The following is a 19,963-nucleotide window of genomic DNA, read 5'->3' on the forward strand; positions in this document are numbered from 1 at the left end:
GTCCAGAGGAGGTGTGAATGGCAGAATCATGGATAGCAGTCACCCGAAAGTGAAAATAACAGTAAAATTGAAACCTGCAAAGGAAAGGATACAAAATTGCGGCAAAAAAAATGGACTGAAATTGGTGACCTCAGTGTTGAGTCCAGGAGGCTGTAAAGTGCCTAACTGAAAGACGAAATGCTATTTCTCAAGCTTATGTTGAGCTTCATTGCGACACTGGAGTAGGTTGAAGACAGAGATGTTAGTGTGAAAGAAGGTGGGAATTAAAATGAGGCCATGGGAAACTCAGGGTCATGCTTGTGGACTGAGCAGAGGTGTTCTGCAAAGCAGCCATCCAATCTCTGTTTGGTCTCCCCAGTGTAGAGCAGACCGCACTGAGTAGTGAATACAGTATTCTAAACTGTAAGACATACACGTCAATTGCTGTTGCACCTGGAAGGAGTGTTTGGATGGTGAGGAGAGAGGAGTTAAAAGGGCAAGTGTTACAGTTCCTGCATTTAAGATCATATGATCATATAAAATAAGAACAGGAGTAGGCAAATCTGCCCACCGAGCCAGCTCTACCATTCAATAAGATTATGGCAAATCTGATTGTGGATTAACTCCATTTTCCTGCCTGCCCCATATAACCCTTCACTGCCTTGTCAATCAAAAATCTGTCTAACTCAGCTTCGGTTATGTTTAAAGGCTCAGGCACTATGTGGAAGAAAATTCCAAAGACTAATTACCCTCTGAGGGAAGAAATTCTTTCTTATTCTATCTTAAATGGGAGACATCTTATTTTTAAACTGCACCTCTTAGTTCTAGATCCCCCCAACAAGAGGAAACATCCTTTCAGCATCTACCCTGTTGAGCCCCCTCAGGATCTTATCTGTTTCAATAGGGTCACCTCTCATTCTTCTAAACTCCAAAGCATATAGGCCCAACCTGCTCAACTTTTCTTCATAAGGCTAGAGTCAGCCTAGTGAGCCTTCTCTGAACTGTTTCTAATTCAAATACATTCTCCTTAAGTAAGGAAACTAGAATTGTACACAATATTCCAAATGCGGTCTCACGAATGCCCTGTACAGTTGTAGCAAGACCTCCTCACTCCACCCCCCTCACAATAAAGGCCAACATTCCATTTGCTTTCCTAATTACTTGCTGTGCCTGCAAGCTAACTTTTTGTGCTTCATGTACAAGGGGAGAGAATTCAGAAATCTGGAGTGCAAAGGGACTTGGGAGTCCTAGTCCAGGATTCTCTTAAGGTTAACTTGCAGGTAGAGTCGGGAGTTAGGAAGGCAAATGCAATGTTGGCATTTATTTCGAGAGGACTAGAATATAAAAGCAGGGATGTGCTGCTGAGGCTTCATAAGGCTCTGTTTAGACCACATTTAGAATATTGTGAGCAATTTTAGGGCCCGTATCTCAGGAAGGATGTACTGGCCCTGGAGAGGGTCCAGAGGAGGTTCACAAGAATGGCCCCAGGAATGAAAGGCTTAACATATGAGGAACATTTGAGGACTCTGGGTCTATACTCGATGAAGTTTAGAAGGATGAGGGGGGATCTGATTGAAACTTACAGAATACTGAAAGGCCTGGATAGAGTGGACGTGGGGAAGATGTTTCCATTAGTAGGAGAGACTAGGACCCGAGGGCACAGCCTCAGAGTAAAGGGAAGACCTTTTAGAACAGAGATGAGGAGAAACTTGGAAAAACTCAGCAGGTCTGGCAGCATCGGCGGAGAAGAAAAGAGTTGACGTTTCGAGTCCTCATGACCCTTCGACAGAACTTCGAAGGGTCATGAGGACTCGAAACGTCAACTCTTTTCTTCTCCGCAGATGCTGCCAGACCTGCTGAGTTTTTCCAGGTAATTCTGTTTTTGTTTTGGATTTCCAGCATCCGCAGTTTTTTTGTTTTTATGAGGAGGAACTTCTTTAGCCAGAGAGTGATGAATATATGGAATTCATTGCCACAGAAGGCTGTGGAGGCCAGGTCATTGAGTATATTTATGACAAAGATAGATAGGTTCTTGATTGGTAAGGGGATCAAAGGCTACAGGGAGAAGGTGGGAGAATGGGGTTGAGAAACTTATCAGCCATGACTGAACGGCTGAGCAGACTCGATGGGCCGACTGGCCTAATTTCTGTTCCTATGTCTTATGGACACCAGGATCCCTCTGTACTACAACATTCTGCAGTCTTTCTCCATTGAAATAGTATTCTGTTTCTTTATTCTTCCTGCTGAAGTGGACAACCTCACATTTTTCCACATTCTATTCCATCTGCCAAATTTGTGCCCAGTCACTTAATCGACCTATATCCCCTGGCAGACCCTTTGCATCCTCCTCACTTGCATGTCAAGGAGGGTGGTGGGGTGTTTGGTATGATTGAGGAGTGGGCAAGGATGTCACAGAGGGAGCAGTCTCTTTGGAATGCTGAAAGGGTAAGGGGAGATGGTTTGGCAGTGGCATCATGCTGCAGATGGCGTAAACAGTAGAAAATGATCTGTTGAATATGGTGGCAGGTGGGGTGGAAGGTGAGAACAGGGAGAATGCTAAAGTGGTTCTAGGAGGAAGGGGGAGGGGTGAGAACAGAAGTGCGGGAAATGGGACAGACATGATGGAGGGCCCTGTAACCATGGTGGGAGCAGGGGTTGAGGAAGAAGGAAGGCATCAGAAACATTGGTGTGGGAGGGTGCATCATCTGAATAGATGCAATAGAGATAGAGAAACTGGGGGAGAATGGAATGGAGTCCTTATAAAAGCCCGATATGGGGACGTATAGTCAGGTAGCCTCAAGAGGCTGTGGGCTTGTAGTGAATCTTGCAGATAGCCTGTGCCCAGAAATGGAGACAGGGAAGTCGAGCATTCAAGGGAATTGTCAGAAATGAGCCATGTGAAGGTGAGGGAAGGGTGAAAACTGGCAGCAGTCAGTAACTACTTGTTAGTGGGAGCTTGCTGTGTGCAAATTGGCTGCCGCATTTCTTATATTACAACACTGACCATATTTTAAAATTACTTTTTTGGCTTTATAGTGCTTTGGGGTGTCCTGAGGTTGTGATTGGCGCTATATCGTTGGAAGTATTTTGTTCCTCAGGATCTTTATCTCTTTATCTCCAAACGTCTGATGTTTATATTTCCTACCCAACTCGATGAGTATTTTCCCAGCAGCTCAAGCGAAAAATGACTGTGGGATTCACAAAGTCTGTAACGAAAGCAGGAAGAGATGGGGGGAGAAAAGGCCAAAAACAAGCGGTAAGCACTCAGCAGGTCAAGTGGCATCTGCGGAGAGGGGGACGGAGTTAACCTTTCAGGTTGACGACTTTTCTCGGAGAGCTTTCCCATGGTTCCTGGTGCAGCGATGGATGTACCCATTCCTTTCCAAAGTGAGCCCTCCGCATCCTCTCCATGCAGTGCTGTGTACCTTACTGCGCCCCCCCCCCCCCACCCTCTCTCTATAACAGCCTCTGGCCCTGCCACCCACTGAGATCTCTGCACTCCTCCAAGCATGGCCTCTTGCGCACCACAGATCTCCATTGGTCCGCCACTGGCAGCCTGGACCCTAAACTCAGGAGGTTCCTCCCTAAACCTCTCCACCTGCCTCTGGACCTTTCACACTTTTAAAGCCCTCCTCAAACCTACCACTTTGACCAAAGCTTTCATGTGGCTCGGTGCCGATTTTTTTTTTTGCCTGTGAAGCGCCTCGGGACGTTTTTATTGTGTTAAAGGCGCTATATAAATGCAAGTCGTTGTTGCAAAGGGAACACGATTAATGAAACGAGGCGTTATCTATTTGGGATTCGTTTCTGCATTTCTGATAAAGTAGGATCATGTATAAAAAGCCAGGGTTGTGGGGTGGGGGGGGGGGTTGTTGTTGCTGGGAAAACACTTCATCTATCCTTCTTCTAACTGATTTGAAATCCGGCAGAGTTTTGCAAAATGCATCGATTCACAATAAAGGTGTATTTCTTTCCAACCCCAGTGTTGTATCTCCGGGCTTGGTTGATTGGTGGGTGGGCAGACTGTAACCGTACAAGGCAGCCAATGCGAGCGGTGGCTGGGTGGGGATTTGCAGGGGTCTGTGGTCGGAAAGAATATACACACACACACACACATACACACAGCCACACACACAGACAGACAGACAGACAGACAGGGAAACCTGAAACCCAGCAGGCAGGAGCGTATGGGTTCCCAGTGTGCTGGGGGAGTGGAACTCTGCAAGGCTGCTCTGCTCCTAACTGAGTACAGGGAGTGAAAGGGGAGGGAGACATTTACTATCACTGGCTTCCTATCCCTCCCCAGTCCTTCTTTTTACTCCTTCTACACGTTCCCCAAGCAAATTGCTCTCTCTCTCTCGCTCCCTCCCACCCTCTTCTCTCTCCCTCCCTCCCTCCCTCTCTCTCTCTCTCTCTCTCGCAGTCTCCCAAACTTTCCGACGATGGTAGCTGAAGATTCCAGCGATGCCGAGACGGGAATGGCAGGGACCCTGAACCCCCTCAGCCTGAGGACCGAGCCGGGCTGGTGCAAAACCCCCAGCGGTCACATCAAGAGGCCAATGAACGCTTTCATGGTGTGGTCCCAGATAGAGAGGAGGAAGATCATGGAGCAGTCCCCGGACATGCACAACGCCGAGATCTCCAAGCGGCTGGGCAAACGCTGGAAAGCCCTCCAGGACGCCGAGAAGATCCCCTTCATCAAGGAAGCCGAGAGGCTGAGGCTCAAACACATGGCCGACTACCCGGACTACAAGTACAGACCCAGGAAGAAGGGGAAAAGCGGGACTATCGCCAAGATGCTGAGCAAGAAAGTGGCGTCGGTCAGGAAGAGTCTGAGCAGCAAAGCGCAGAGGGGGAGAGGACCTTCCAAAGCCAAGCCGGCTTGGAAGCCAAAGAGAAGCGGCCCCAGTGGGGGGACGGAGCCGGCGAGGGGCTTGTTGGAGAGTCACCTCGCTGAGCGGGACGATCCCAGGAAACCGAGTCCGGGCCGGGAGAGCGGCGGGCGCCCTGCGTTCACCGAGGATCCCCGTGGCCAAGAGGAAGATTACGGTTTGTCCCCGGACCCCCCGTCCGGCGAGCCTTGCGGCGCAAATCCCATGGAGGAGCTCGCCCACCCGGACCCGGGCTCTGCCGCAGACGGGAGAGCCTCGGAGCACCTGCGGGACGCCAGGTCCCCCTCGCCCACCTCCACCAGGTCGCTGTCTTCGTCCCTCGCCTCCTCTTGCTCGGACGAGGAGCTGGAAGACGAGATCCTGGACATCGTCTCGGACGCGAACTTTGAGAACCTGGCGCTGGGCACCTTGGACGCACTTTCCCTGGATAAGGACGTGGAAATCTTCCACACGAACTCCGCGTCCCATTTTGAATTCCCAGATTACTGCACTCCAGAAGTTAACGAAATGATTTCGGGAGACTGGTTAGTGTCCAGTGTCTCTGACCTAGTATTTACCTATTGAATATCGCCACAGGGATTTTTTTTTATTAGAAAAAGTTTTTTTTTATATATATATGTGTATATATATATATCATTTAGTCCCTCCGCAAATAAACACACAGGAAAACCAAGACTTAAACCAGCAGTTTCAGTATGGGTATGTATTTTTCTAGATTTAGTTTAAGTTGCAGTGTCGCTGAATTGAATAGCACCCCTGATTTTTCTTTTTAAAATGAGGGAATTTCAGAAAAGGAAAGGGAAATCATTTTAAAATTCCACCACTGTCCCAAAGTTAGTTAAACAGACATCTTTCAACGGTACAATATTTTTGATGCATCCTTGAGGCAATAATATTGACGAATCTGAAGCGATCAGGGTATGGAATATGCACAGACCTGCCGCTGTTAGGGCAGTTTTTATAAATATATATATGTGTGTGTATGTGTGTGTGTGTGTGTGTGTGTGTAAAATATCTATCCCTTATTGGATGTGAGTATTGATCTGAAATGACAAGGGGATACCACAGCTTTGTCCAGGACCCGTGCATTCGTCTGGGCTTAACAGCAGGATTTTTTTTCAATTAGTTTTTTTGTGTGGATTTAAAAAAAAAAATAATCCGAATACTCAGGACACGAGAGCGTCTGAGGGGAGGAAACGAGAGGAGTTTGAGTCCGACGCATCTCTCACTCGGCAAGTTCAAACTGACGCGAGGTCAGTTCTGAAAACATTAACCTGCACATCTGCTTTTGAACCTGAGCGTCTCCTGGGAAACCCGGGGTTGGGGGGGGGGGGTGGTGGTGGTGGTGGTGGTTTGAGATAGCGGGCATGTCGTGTCTGGAGTCAGCCCCACAGCTCGCCTTGAATAGTATTTAATCGTGGAGCTCCTTTCAATTTGCCCAGCTGGAGTGACATCTTGTCTCGGAATGGAGAGATGCCGCTGGGTCCTAGTGAGCCACGGATTCCCCTTCCCCCCCACCCCCCCCCCCACCCCCACTTCCTCCAGTCAATCCCCGATGGGGGACAGGACAATAAGATGAACCGGGAGGGGGAAGGAAGGCTTTAATGCACCTCTCTTCATTGCAGCGAGAACCTCCAGCTTTCAGAAAGCCGGTGTGCTTGTGCTATCAAGTGTAAAGTTAAAAACAAAAACAGAGTTACCTGGAAAAAAAAAACTCAGCAGGTCTGGCAGCATCGGCGGAGAAGAAAAGAGTTGACGTTTCGAGTCCTCATGACCCTTCGACAGAACTAAGTAGAAATAGGAAAGGAGTGTAAAGTTAACACAAGTCGCCTACCAAACTAAGGTTGGACATTTAGCATCTCTCAACTGAATGGAAATTGTTTCGAATCCCTCACCTTCGTTCCAGTGCCACTGTGCTGTACCACTCTTACTTATACCCTGGGTTAGGGAAGGGGGATTGTCAACTAAAGATCTACAGCCTGTTCTGTGGGGTGGGTGGGTAGATGAGTAGTGGGGTGGGGGGGGGGGGGTGATAGGATTTGAGTTGTTATTACAGAGGACCATACAAGGTTGTGCACAATTGTAATCTGGCGGCGCGATGGGTGGGGGGGGGGGGGGGGGGGGGGGGGGGTGGGGCGGGGGGAGTGGGGGGAGGGGTGGTGGTGGTGGGGGAACTCAACTTTTAAATTCAAAAACCTCCCATCAGGCAACTTAAATTTATTGTCCTGACTATTTGTCTGGCCGAACCAGATTCACTCCTCCAATCAGAAGGCTACATTTCCATGGTGGATGCGACCAGGTCACATTCAGGGTGCATTGGGCTCTGGTGTAGGATTAAACCATTCTCAGTGGGGAGAGTGGGGGAACGGGTCTTCACTGAATATCTGTAGCCAGGGGAGTGGCGAAGGGAGGCACCCATAATTGACAAACCCCCTTGCCCTGGGCAATCTCGTATCTGCACAGCCCTGCATTACCCTTTCCAAATTTTAGACTTAATTTTGAAAAACAAGAAAGTGCAAACTAGTGAACTGAGCATTGTGGCATCACCACCTTGTGTTTATAATTCTGTTTGGTTAGTGTTTGAGGACAAAGAGATGAGATGCACAAGTAAATGGGGAACAGTGTGTAGATTCAGTTACGTTGGTGTTACTATTCTGATCGTATTATTCCATGATTTGTTTACCATGATGCATGTTTGGAGGGGGAACAAGAGGGGAGGAGTAAATGGCTGTCAGAGTATTGAGAGGTACGTTTGAAAGTATTCTTTCATTGGCTGTTTCCAGCATGATTACATGATATGTTTAACCCTTTGAGAGCTGCAGCACCCTTCGTCTGCCCTTCTGGTTAAAAATTAACGCGTTATTAATATGAATTCCGTGATTCATGTAATTTTGAAATTAATGGAGTGTCTCAAAACTTGTTGACTGAGTTCCAAATCCATCTGCCATTCAATCCACATTCTGATCCCCTCCTTAAACAGCCACCCAACTCAGGGAGTTTAATAGCTGCATTGTAGTGAGGGATTTGTGCTGAATGGCCAGAAATCTCTTATGCTGCAAACACTATATTTTGTGCTTTCTAGGAACATGGGAACAGGACTAGGTTACTGAGCTACTTGAGCCTGCTCTGCCGTTCAGTTATATCCTGGCTATTCTGTACCTCAAAACCATTTACTCACCTTTGCTCCCTATCTGTTGATACCCCTGCCCACCAAAAATATCAGTCTTGAAAGCGCTAATTGTATCAGCATCCATAAACCTTTGAGGGGGAGGATTCCAAATTTCCACTACCCTTTGTATGAATAGGTGCTCCCTGACTTCACTCCTGAGTGGCCCAGCTCTGATTTAACATGATGCACCCCACACCCTCACCCCCATCACCCCGTTCTTGCTCTCCCACATCACCAGAGGAAATAGCTGTCTGTTCAATCCTTGATCAGGTCGCCCCTCAATCTTCGATATTCAAAGTAAAACAAGCCAAGTTTATGTAACCTGTTCAAATAATTTAACCTTCTAAGCCCTGGTATTATTTTGGCAAATCCTCATTGCTATAACAGGAGGGCTTTAGACAGTGATGTTCAGTAATCAAAGGGTTAACACGCATCAGTGGGATAGGTTGGTGAAATGAAACTGCCTCCTCTTGCCTCCACCCTGCATTGAGAGATATTAAGGTCATTGTAGCCTATGTAGATGGACAGAATGAGTTAATGGTAGTGCATTAATGTAAATATTTGTCATAGATTTATTTTCAGAGATTTATAACTGTATATTTGGTTAAATTATTAAAATTTTTGCCATTTTCTGTTATCTGTGTAAAGAATGTTTTAATTATGGAAATTAAGTAATTAATATTAAAATGTTTACATCACCGCTCAGTGTTGCGTCCGCCACTCATCTGTGTCAGTACATGGCTCACAATAAATACACCCTGTTAGGAAGAAAGATCTGAACTTCTATTACCCCCTTTTGCAATCCCAGAATGTCCCAAAGCACCTTGGAGCCAGTGAAGTACTTTTGAAGTGTATTCACTGTTGTAATATAGGAAACGTGGCAGCCAATTTGCACACAGCAAGCTCCCACAGACAACAATGTGATAGTGAATGGATCTTTGTTTTGTTTTTTAGTAAGCCTGTTAGGGATAAATATTGCAGCACAGCAGAGTCGAGAGCTCCACTGCCCTTCTTTTGAAATAGTGACATGGGATTCTTTTCCATCCACCTGGGAGGGCAGACATGGCCTTTGTTTCATTTCTCCCCTGAAGGACAGCGCCTCCCTCAGCATCACACCGGGGAGTGTCAGACAAGATCTTTTGCTGCTCTCTCTGGAGCGGGGCTTTGAACTGAAATCCTTCTGACTGAGAGGTGAGAGTGCCACCAACTGTGTCACAGTGTGGTGTAGGCAAGGACTGGTCAAACCTCCACAGGAGCAGTGACTGTGTCAGTCTGCCAGGCTGATAGCATCATTCAGTGCATAGTTAGCCCCAAATTGAAAACAGACACCAATTAAAGGAGGTAAGTAATTTTGGGGTATGGGGGGGGGATTTTTGTGACTGGGTTCATGCCTCTGAGTCATTGCTAGCCACGCACTTTGGTTTTGAATGTGGTTCAGGCTCATTGGTGTCCCACAGGATCCTCAACTCTTATTTATGCTTCCAAGTAGCTGGTAACACACATCATCAAGCATCCCCTGGTACCTCACCTCAGCTGGTGAGCTAAACTCAGCGAGGGGATCATCAGCTTTGTCTAGTACAGATAGGGGACGTCACCCCTCTAAGTGCATGAAGGCTGTAATGATGAAAGAGGCAGATGATCCTAGCAAGAGGATAATGGCTCTGAATGCGGATACCAGCAAGATGTGTGACACATCCAGGAGGCTCTCCTGACGAAGTGGACTTTTGATCAGTCACCTTGGAAAAGATTGGGACCTTACCGCATAAAAACACGGAGCTAATAATGAAACCTTGTTGCAAAAATGCTGCTGAAGCAACATTGTCCCCCCAACCCTCAGCAAGAGGAAGGAACATGAAGAGGTTCACCTAGAATTACATGGGGGAGGTGGTGGGATCGTGGTAATAGGACTAATAATCAGAGGCCCAGGCTCACCTCCTGGGGTTCAAATCCCACCATGGGCAGGTGATGGAATTTAAATTCAATTAATAAATCTGGAATATGAAGCCAGTCTCAGTAATGGTGACCATGAAACTCTCACTGATTGTTGTAAAGGCCCGTCTGGTTCACCAGTGTCCTTTAGGGAAGGAAATCTACCACCATTACCTGGTCCGGCCTACATGTGACTCCTGAAGCACAGCAATGTGGTCGACTCTTCACCACCCTCTGAAATGGCCTAGCAAGCCACACAGTTCAGGGGCAATAAAGGATGAGCAACAAATGCTAGCAATGCCTATGTCCCATGAAAGAATAAAGAATGTAGAATCTACGGCACAAGAGGGACCACTTGGCCCAACGTAGGAGAAGTCCATACAGCCCCTTGAGTAAGCCCCATCATTCAAATCAATCATGGTTGATATGCACCTCCAACCTATTAACCTGTCTTTGTTTCATATCCCTTGATATCCTTACAAATAACCTACCGATCTCATTCTTGAAAGCATCAATTAACCCCTAGCATCCCATTGCCTTTTTTTGAGGATAAAGTTCTAGATTTCTATGCCCGCAAGTGAAGTATTACTTCCTGATTTCACTCCTAAATGGCCTGCCTCCAATTTTAAGATTATGGTCACTCTTCCGCCAAAAAACAGCTTTATGCATTTTCTCAATTCGTCAACAACTTCAATTACAAATTTCAATATTTCTATTGAACCATTCTTTAATTTTCACAGCTTACATACATGCAAACATATGAATTAGGAGCAGGAGTAGGCCACTCAGCCCCTCGAGCTTGCCCTGCCATTCAATAAGATCATGGCTGATCTGTATGTAACCTCAACCCCACATTCCTGCCTACCCCCGATAACCTTTCGCCTCCTTGTTAATCAAGAATCAATCTAGCTCTGCCTTAAAAATATTCAAAGACTCTGTTTCCACTGCCTTTTGAGGAAGAGAGTTCTGAGAGAAAACATTTCCCCTCAACTCTGTCTTAAATGAGCGACCCATTATTTTTAAACCGTGAACCCAATCCTAGATACTCCCACAAGAGGAAAGTCCTCTCCATATCCACTCTGTGAAGACTGCTCAGAATCTTAAAGAACATAAGAAATAGAAATAGGAGTAGGCCATTCGGCCCTTTGAGCCTGCTCCGCCATTCAATAAGATCATGGCTGATCTTTTGGTGTTGCGATTTCCACATTCCCACCTACCCCCGATAACCTTTGACTCCCTTGCCTAACAAGAATCTATCTACCTCTGCCTTAAAAATATTCAGTAACCCCCGCCTCCACCATCTTCTGAGGCAGAAAGTTCCAAAGTCACACAATCCTCTGAGAGAAAAAATTTCTCCTCATTTCTGTCCTAAAAGGGTGATCCCTAATTTTAAAACACTGCCTCCTAGTTCTGGACTCACCCCCAAGAGGAAACATCCTTTCGATGTTCACCTTGTCAAGGCCGTTCAGAATCTTATATACTTCAATCAAATTGCCTCTTACTCTTCATAATTCCAGTGGATACAAACCCAACCTGTCCAACCTTTCCTCATAAGACAACCTAATCATTCCTGGTTTTAGTCGAGTAAACCCTCGTTGAACTGCTTCTAATGCATTTACATCCTGCCTTAGATAAGAAGACTATCCCCAACAACGCAGTCTAATGCTTAAGAACCATACAAGGCTAAGGACTGGGATCCATGTTCCATTGAGTTACAAAAGATGTGCTCTGTGTAGTGTAGTGATAGCACCTCTTTGCAAACACATAGATGCACTGTATTCACAGATCAACATGGGCCTCTAGTGGCAAAAACCTGACACTGCAATGTTAAAAGATCATTAGAAATAGGAGAAGGACTCGGCTATTTGGCCTTCAGAGCCTGTTCTGCCATTTAATAAGATCATGGCTGATCTCCCACCTTGCCTCCCCTTTCTTGCCCCATCACGGTATCACATGATTCCCTTTGAATCCAGAAACCTATTGATCTCAGTCTTGAATATACACATCGACTTAGCAAACACAACCCTCTGGGGTAGAGAATTCCAAATATTCACAGCCCTTTGAGTGAAGAAGTTTCTCCTCAGTTCAGTCCTAAATACCCGATTACGACCCCTAGTTCTAGACTCCCTAGCCAGGGGAAACATCCTCCCAGCATCTATTGTCTTAAAACAGAACATGTTGGAAAAGCCTCAGCAGTTTTGGCAGCATCTGTGGAGAGAGAAACAGAGCTAATGTTTCGAGTCCGTATCAACTCTTCTTCATTGTTGCCCATCCTAATTGCTCTTCAGCTGAGTATCTTGCTCGGCCATTTCAGAGGGCACTTAAGAGTCACCCATGTTGCTGTGGGTCTGGATTCACATGTAGGCCAAGACCAGGTAAGGATGGCGAACTTCCTTCCCTAAAGGGCATTAGTGAACCAAATGTTTTTTTTTACAACAATCGATGATAGTTTCATGGTCACGATCACAAAGATTAGTATTTAATTTCAGATTTTATTTATTGAATTTAAATTCCACCAGCTGCCACGGTGGGATTTGAACCCGTATCCCCAAAGAATTCACCTGGGCCTCTGAATTATTAGTCCAGTGACATTACCGCTACATCGTCTCCCCGCGGAATGCCTTGATTGAACCTGCCTTCACCACACTCTCAGGCAGTTGCTGTGTGATGAGGAAATAGAATGAAAATTAATTTTAAATGGAAGTATACATGAATAATGACATTTCAGTATATTAACAGTCATTGTGGAAATCACAAAATAACAATTATAATTAAATGAGAATAAATTGAAAAGATTCTGGTCTTTAGAAAAACAAGGCAAAGAGAAGACTTTCATTTAGATAGCACCCTTTACAAGCACCGGACATCCCAAAGTGCTTTACAACCAATGAAGTGGTTTCCTGAAGCGCTGCCGCTGTTGTAAGGATTGCCACAGCCAATTTGCTCACAGCAAGCTCTCATAAACAGCGATGAGATAACCCCAGATCTTCTGTTTTCAGTAACGTTGATGGAAGGATAAATATTGGCCAGAAAATTGGGGTCAACTCCCCTGCCCTTCTTCAAAATACTGGCAAATCCACCTAAGAGAGCAGGCAGGGCCTTGGTTTATTGTCTCATTTGAAAAACGGCACCTACCAACAGTGCAGGACTCCCTCAGTACTGCACCAGAATGTCAACCTAGATTTTTGTGCTTGGGTCTTCGGAGTGGACCTTGAGCCCACAATGCTCTGACTCAGAGGCAAGCGTCCTACCTACCTGCTGAGTCACAGCTGTTTACAAACAGATACCATATTTTGTTTTTAAACTCATTTTTGTCAGATGAACCCTTAGTCCCTGATTTCCCTTTAAACCCCACTGCACCACCCAGTCCTCATCAGTGCCCAGTTTGCTCTCAGTGTGCTATTTTGAGGGGAATAGGAAGGTAATTCAGGAGCAATTTCCTCATTCCAGACATCCTATTTTGCACACCCCCTATACTGGAATACAAAATCTCTGCCAAGTCCTGATTCCAATCTGAAAAACCAATCAAAATAGGAACAGAATAACTCAGATGAGGGATAAGTATGGTTTAGAAGGTGATTTCAAGAGCAACATACACATGGTTGAATAATTTCTTAAAGATTTTTACACTGAAATCTAGCTTGACTTTTACAACCAAATTCCAATGTAATTTTTCAGCCAAGCACAATTCAAACTGTGGGCTAAACCTGATTTGAATATGATTCACAGAATCATAGAATCTTGACAGCAGTGAAGAAGCCCATTCAGCCCTTTGTATCTTTGCCAGCTCTCCACCTACCAGCTATCAATTAGTTTCACTCCCTGGTCAATTTAATTCTCTGACTTTCTTCCACTCTGACCTCTTTGTCCTCAGCCTTCTCATATAAGTTTGGGGAACAGCATCTCATCTTTTGACTAAGCACTTTACAGCCTTCTGGACTCCACATTGAGTTCAACAATTTCAGATTGTAAACCCTCCCCCCCCACACCCTCGTTTTGTTTCCTTTTTATTTGATCCTTTTGACTTTTTTCTCTTACTTTCCCCTTTTCTTTCTTTTTACTCCAGTCTTTGTTCAAGTCCTGCCATTCACACATCCTCTAGGCCCATCTTTTGTTTCTTTACCTGTCCCATTACCAATCCCTTTGACCTTGCACCATGTTCCCCTTGTCATTTAATTTCTCCTGTCTTCCAATCTATGATTGATCTTCCCTTTTGTTCTTTTTCCACATTTCCAGATGAAGTAGAAAGGGGAGAAGCTGTTCCTGTTGGGGGAGGGGTTCAGAATCAGAGGGCACAGATTTAAGGTGATTGGCAAGAGAAGCAATGGCAACATGAGGAAAAGCTTTTTTTACAGAGTGAGTGGCCAGGATCTGGAATGCACTGCCTGAGGGCGTGGTGGAGACAGATTCAATCGTGGCTTTCAAAAGAGAATTGAATAATTATCTAAAGGTAAAAAATTTTCAGGGCTACGGAGAACAGAGGTGCTCTTGGAGAGAGCCAGTATGGACATGATGGGCTGAATGATCTCTCTGCTTTAACCATTCTATGATTCTATGATATGATTCAGTAGCCTTTTTTGAATGCGTCAACCAGACAGGATATTTGTCTGTGCTCAGCGTCACATCTGGAATTTGACTCAATCTTCAACTGTTTGCATTCTTTTGTGGTGGTTTAATACTGAGTGGTTTCTCCAGGCAGTTAGCAGTCAGCCATATTTGTGTGGAGTCATATATAGATCAGCCAGGGTACAAACATTAATGAACCAGTTGGGTTTTTAAGACAGCCTGACAGCTTCACACTCACTTCTATGGATATCAGCTTTTTCACAGAATCGCAATTTTAATGGCACAGAAGGAGGCCATTCAGCCCATCGTGTCTGCACCAGCTCTCCAAATGAGCATTATGACCTAGTGCCTTTGCCCTGCCTTTTCCCTGTAATCCTGTACATTCTTCAAATGATCACCTAATGCCCCCTTGGATTCCTCGATTTGACTGTCTTCACCACACTTCCAGGCAGTGCATTCCAGGCCTCACCCACTCGCTGTGTGAAAACAGCTTTTCTCACGTCACATTTGCTTCTTTTGCAAATCACTTTAAATCTGTGCCCTCTCGTTCCCAATCCTTTTACGAGCAGGAACAGCTTCTCCCTATCTACCTTGTCCAGCTCTCTCATGATTTTGAACATGTCTATCAAATCTCTTCTTAGCCGCCAAGAAGAACAGTCCCTTGATCTCCAATCTCTCTTCGGAACTGAAGTTTCTCATCCCTGGAACCATTCTTGTATACCTTTTCTGCACTCTCTCCAATGTGTTCACATCCTTCCTATAATGTGGCGCCCAGAACTGTACACAATACTCCAGCTGAGGTCTAACGAGTGTCTTATATAAATTCAGGATAACCTCCTTGCTCTTGTACTCTATGCCCCTATTAATAAAGCCTAGGATACTATATGCTTTATTAACTGCTCTCTCCACCTGTCCTGCCACCCTCAATGATTTATGCACATATACACCCAGGTCTTTCTGCTCCTGCACCCCTTTCAAAATTTCACCCCTTATTTCATATTGTCTGTCCATGTTCTTCCTGCCAAAATGCATCACCTCACACTTCTCCACATTGAACTTCATCTGTCACCTATCTGCCCACTCCACCAACTTGTCTATGTCCTCTTGAAGTTCCACACCATCCTCCTCACAGTTCACAACACTCCCAAGCTCTGTATCATCCACAAACTTTGAAATTGTCCCCCGCACACCAAGATCTAGATTGTTAATGTATATCAGGAAAAGCAAGGCTCCCAACACCAACCCCCGGGGAACCCCACTACAAACCTTCCTCCAACCTGAAAAATACCCTTTTTATTTCCTTAATCTGAAATGCCCAATCCTCAAAATTGCTATGGTGAGGTTTGAACTCACAGTTTCTTGGGGTTACTCGTCCAGGAGCATAATAGCTACAATACCTTCTGTGCCACTGCACATAGGCCTGAATTTTACACCCCCTCGCCAGAGGGCTTTTGGACTGGGGGTTGGGGGGGAGCATGAAGTTGAAGGAATGGGAGTCCCTCTGGGTTTGTGCCCACCCCGACCACACAGCGATGTTATGCTGGGTCGTGCAAGGCCTCGGACAGCAAACCCCAGTTGAGGCCCTTAACTGGCCAATTATTGCTGGCCAATCAAGGGTGTTTCCTGCTCAGCCTCAATTTTTAGACTAGCGGGAGGATTGACCTCGTGTAGAGGAAGCTCGAAAATCAACAAACTTGAATCTCGGGCATCCATCAAAAGCCCCCTTCTTTCTTCGAGCGTCACCACCTTAAGGTCGTCTCGACCTCCCCTTCCCCCCAAGCCTCTGCCCAAAGACCACGACTGTCTCCTTTGTGCCCCTCCAGGCCTTCCCTAATTCCCCCCAACCCTGGGGCCCTTTAAACTTACCTGGGTGTCCAGTGCCCGGACTTAGTTTCGGGTGTCCTCCTGCATTTTCCCCCTTCTGACCACTGCAGGGGCTGGAGTGGCGCCAGCCAATCAGATCGGCCGGCGACTGTCTAAGGCGGGACTTCCTCCCAAGTGAGGGGCGGAGGTCCCGCCTGCAGCCGCTTAATGGTCACTCGGGGCGTGAAACTGTTGCGGGACACTCTGAGTCGGTGGGGATTGAGTTCCCCGTGCGGACCCTTCGGATGGTGGGAAGCGAGACCCCACCATCCGGAAAATTATTTTCCAATTCCTTTTTAAGGATTTCCACCACGTCAGGCTCCGTCACATGAGCAGGAACACACTGAGAATGAGTTTTAAAAGTATTTTTTTTTTAAATTACTGGCTGAAACATCATCCCGCCCATGGATGAGTTTTTGTGACAAATGCAAAGGCCGCTTGGCCTTTTCGCTCACCCGCCAGCGAAAAATTCGATTTAATTAATTGATAAAGGGCCTTACTAGGCCTCTTAATTGTCAGCGGGCACGCTGTTGCCTCTCGCGTGTGCCCACGAACCAAAATATCACACACATGCGCGATGACTTTGGGATGCTCGCACTATTCCACTCTTGCTCTGGTCGGGTGCGGGCCCACCCGACAAGGGAAAGATTCTGCTCCTTGTTATTTTGATGTGTGAGTCACTTCACTGCCGAACCAGATAAGAACAGGTTAAAGTCAAGATACTCGACAATAATTGCGCTCTTGGGAAACCATATGATTCTGAAGTCGGAGTTCTTGGAATCAATTCCAAATTGGGTCACAGTTTGACCCTCAGCTCTCCCATACAGCAGAAAACATTGTTCTCAGTGAAGAGTGATCCTAATGCATTTTTGCTCTTGGCCTCAGGTATTCCCTTAGAGCGGTAAGTGGCGCCTCTTTGGAATGGCACTTGGAGCCCAACAACCAGAAAGTTGAGCCCATAATCCATGCTGACGCTCCAGTGCTGTACTGAGGAAGTGCTGGAGTGTTGGGTAAGCAATCTTTTCAGATAAGACATTAAATGGAATGGAAGAGATCCCACAGCACTACCCAAAGAAATGCGGCTGATGTTACCCTCTATGTCCTGAACAATGTTTAACCCAAAACCAACATCACTGAAGAAAAAACAGGTGACCCGTTCAGTTATTTCATTGGGTTGAATTAAGTGGAGCCTGCCACAGAGCTTGCACAGTTTTGGACGGTGGGGGGGTGGGGGGAGGGGGGCAGGTGGTGGACAGGGGGACCTGCATTGCGGAAGCTAATTTGCGTCCGTTGCTGTTTGTGGGAGCTGGCAATGCACACTTGGGCTAGATCATCCAATCGGCGGGCAGGAGCGGAAGCGGGCCTGACACGCCGCTGTGTAAAATGACGCGCGATGGCGTCGGTGAGCGTCCCAATGTCATCTGGATATTTCGTTCAATGGGTGCGCGCCTGCCGAAATGTCAACGGCCTATTAAGGCTATTAAGAAAGTAATCAAACTAGTTAAGAACGCGGCCTGTCCAACCTGAAGGCTGGCCGGGGTGGGGGGTGGGTGCAGACGAAGAGCCCAAGCGGCCTTCACCTTTTTCATGGACCCTCATCCACGGGCGGGATGAGGTTTCCTAAAGCGTTTATAAAACAAGTAAATTTTCCCAACTTCACAAACAGGTCCCATGAGGGAACTTGTCTAAATGCATTTTTACTTCATTTGTTTAAATGTTTTATAACCTATTCGATCTCCTCCGAGGCAGCTCAGGGAGATTGCTGCTGTGCTCCAGAGCGCAGGCCCCAACTCTCCCTCATCCCACCGCCCGCGCGGGTAGCACTACCCGCCACGCGGGGCCTTCATTGGCTTGCCCGTGTAAAATGGCGGCGTGCAACCAATCGCAGGTGGCAATCAGCTCCACGCCTGCCCCCGCCCACTCCCACTCCCGGTCCCGCCCAGCCCGCCCAATTCTCCCCATTGGCTGCTGCATTTCCTACATTAAAATAGTGGCTACACTTCAAAAAAAAATCTTCATTGTCTATAAAGTACTTTGCTCCTGAGGCTGTGAAAGGTGCTATATAAATGAAGGCCCTTTACTTCTCCTGCTTGTTTGCTTCTCCTTCCACTTTCAGCCTTCACAAAAGCGACCTTTAACATATTCGCTTCTCCGCCCGATTGCTGGAATATCCCTAAAGTTTTCTACAAAGGCCCTAATTGCACAATGGAAAAACAACTAACACACGGACTTGGATGATTTCTCGCAGGGGAGTCATCTTACAGTTTCTTGTGCAGAGTACAGGCTGCAACAACATCGAGACAGAAATCAAATCAGGCTTTGCAGCAACTTAAATGGTGCTCAACATTCACGGATTTTAACTTCACGCGCCAAGAGGGAACTTGATGCGATGGCGCTTCCTGCAGCTTTCCTGCTGCTACTGCTACCATTTTAATCCTCTGACTCAGGGGTTTAAATTTAAAATTTGGGCTTAAGTTCATGTACGTAGCTGCAAACGCCCATCGATACGTGAAAGGGTTTCAGAACATCCACACTCATTTTTGCACCCGTATAAGGCCACTCATAACCTCAGGACGTCCCAAAGCAGTGTACCAGGCCAACAGGTTTTTTCAGAGTGTTGTTATTCTTGTACTCTAAGGAAAGGCAGCAGCTATTTTATGCACAGCATGATCCCAGAAACAGCGATGCGACAATAACCAGATCATCTGAATTTTCTCAGTGTGTGGGTTGAAGGGGAGCTCCACTGCTCTTCTTCAAAATACAAACATATGAGCATACACACACGAACACAAGAAATAGGAGCAGGAGTAGGCCATTCAGCCCCTCGAGCCTGCTCTGCCATTCAGTAAGATCATGGCTGATCTGTTTGTGTTTTGAATTCCACGTTCCATCTACCCCTGACAACCTTGGACTCCCTTGCCTAACAAGAATCTATCTACCTCTACCTTAAAAATATTCAATGATCCTGTCTCTATGTCCACCTTGTCAAGGCTGTTCAGGGTCTTATATACTTAAATCAAGCCACCCCTCACTCTTCTAAACTCCAATGGAAACAAGCCCAGTCTGTCTAACTTTTCCTCATAAGACAACCCACTCATTCCAGGTGTCAATCTAGTAAACCCCCTCTGAACCACCTCCAACGCATCTACATCTTTTCTTAAATAAGGAGACCGATCCTGCACATAATATTCGAGATGTGGTCTCACTTATGCCCTGTATAACTAAAGCATAACTGTTAGGAAATAGAGATGGTTTAAGGGAGTTATATTGGCATTTGCGTGTGTTGAGAATGAGTTTTAGCTTTAATATTTAAGTTTGATTTGTATCTCTGCATCTGCGTGTTAAGAAAAGGTCAAGTTGAGTTTTAGCTTCACTTTAAAAGATGCCTGCATTTTTAATGAGAGTTTATGACTGTAAAAGAAGTTAAGCAAACACAAAAGTAGAAAAACTGGGCTGTTCCTAGCAACAGGGGTCCAGAGAGGCAAGTCACTCCCATAGACATACACAGAAGAAACTAGAAAACAGCAGTTTTTAAGTTCAGTTTGAAGCCAGGCAAAGGCAGTCT

General features: G+C 46.2%; 1 protein-coding gene across 1 annotated transcript; it reads left to right on the forward strand.

Moving 5' to 3' along the window:
• The first annotated feature begins 4,523 nt into the window (after positions 1-4,523).
• Positions 4,524-5,435, forward strand: sox12 (SRY-box transcription factor 12). Its single transcript, XM_041204461.1, has one exon. It carries the CDS (start codon positions 4,539-4,541, stop codon positions 5,433-5,435), a length of 897 nt encoding a protein of 298 aa, XP_041060395.1. The 5' UTR covers positions 4,524-4,538.
• The last annotated feature ends 14,528 nt before the right edge of the window (positions 5,436-19,963 follow it).

The sequence above is a fragment of the Carcharodon carcharias genome, chromosome 14 (assembly GCF_017639515.1).
Source record: "Carcharodon carcharias isolate sCarCar2 chromosome 14, sCarCar2.pri, whole genome shotgun sequence".
NCBI classification, from domain to species: Eukaryota; Metazoa; Chordata; class Chondrichthyes; order Lamniformes; family Lamnidae; genus Carcharodon; species Carcharodon carcharias.

Coding starts and splice junctions, on each gene's coding strand:
- sox12 (XM_041204461.1), top strand. CDS start 4,539: ATGAACGCTTTCATGGTGTGGTCCCAGATAGAGAGGAGGAAGATCATG.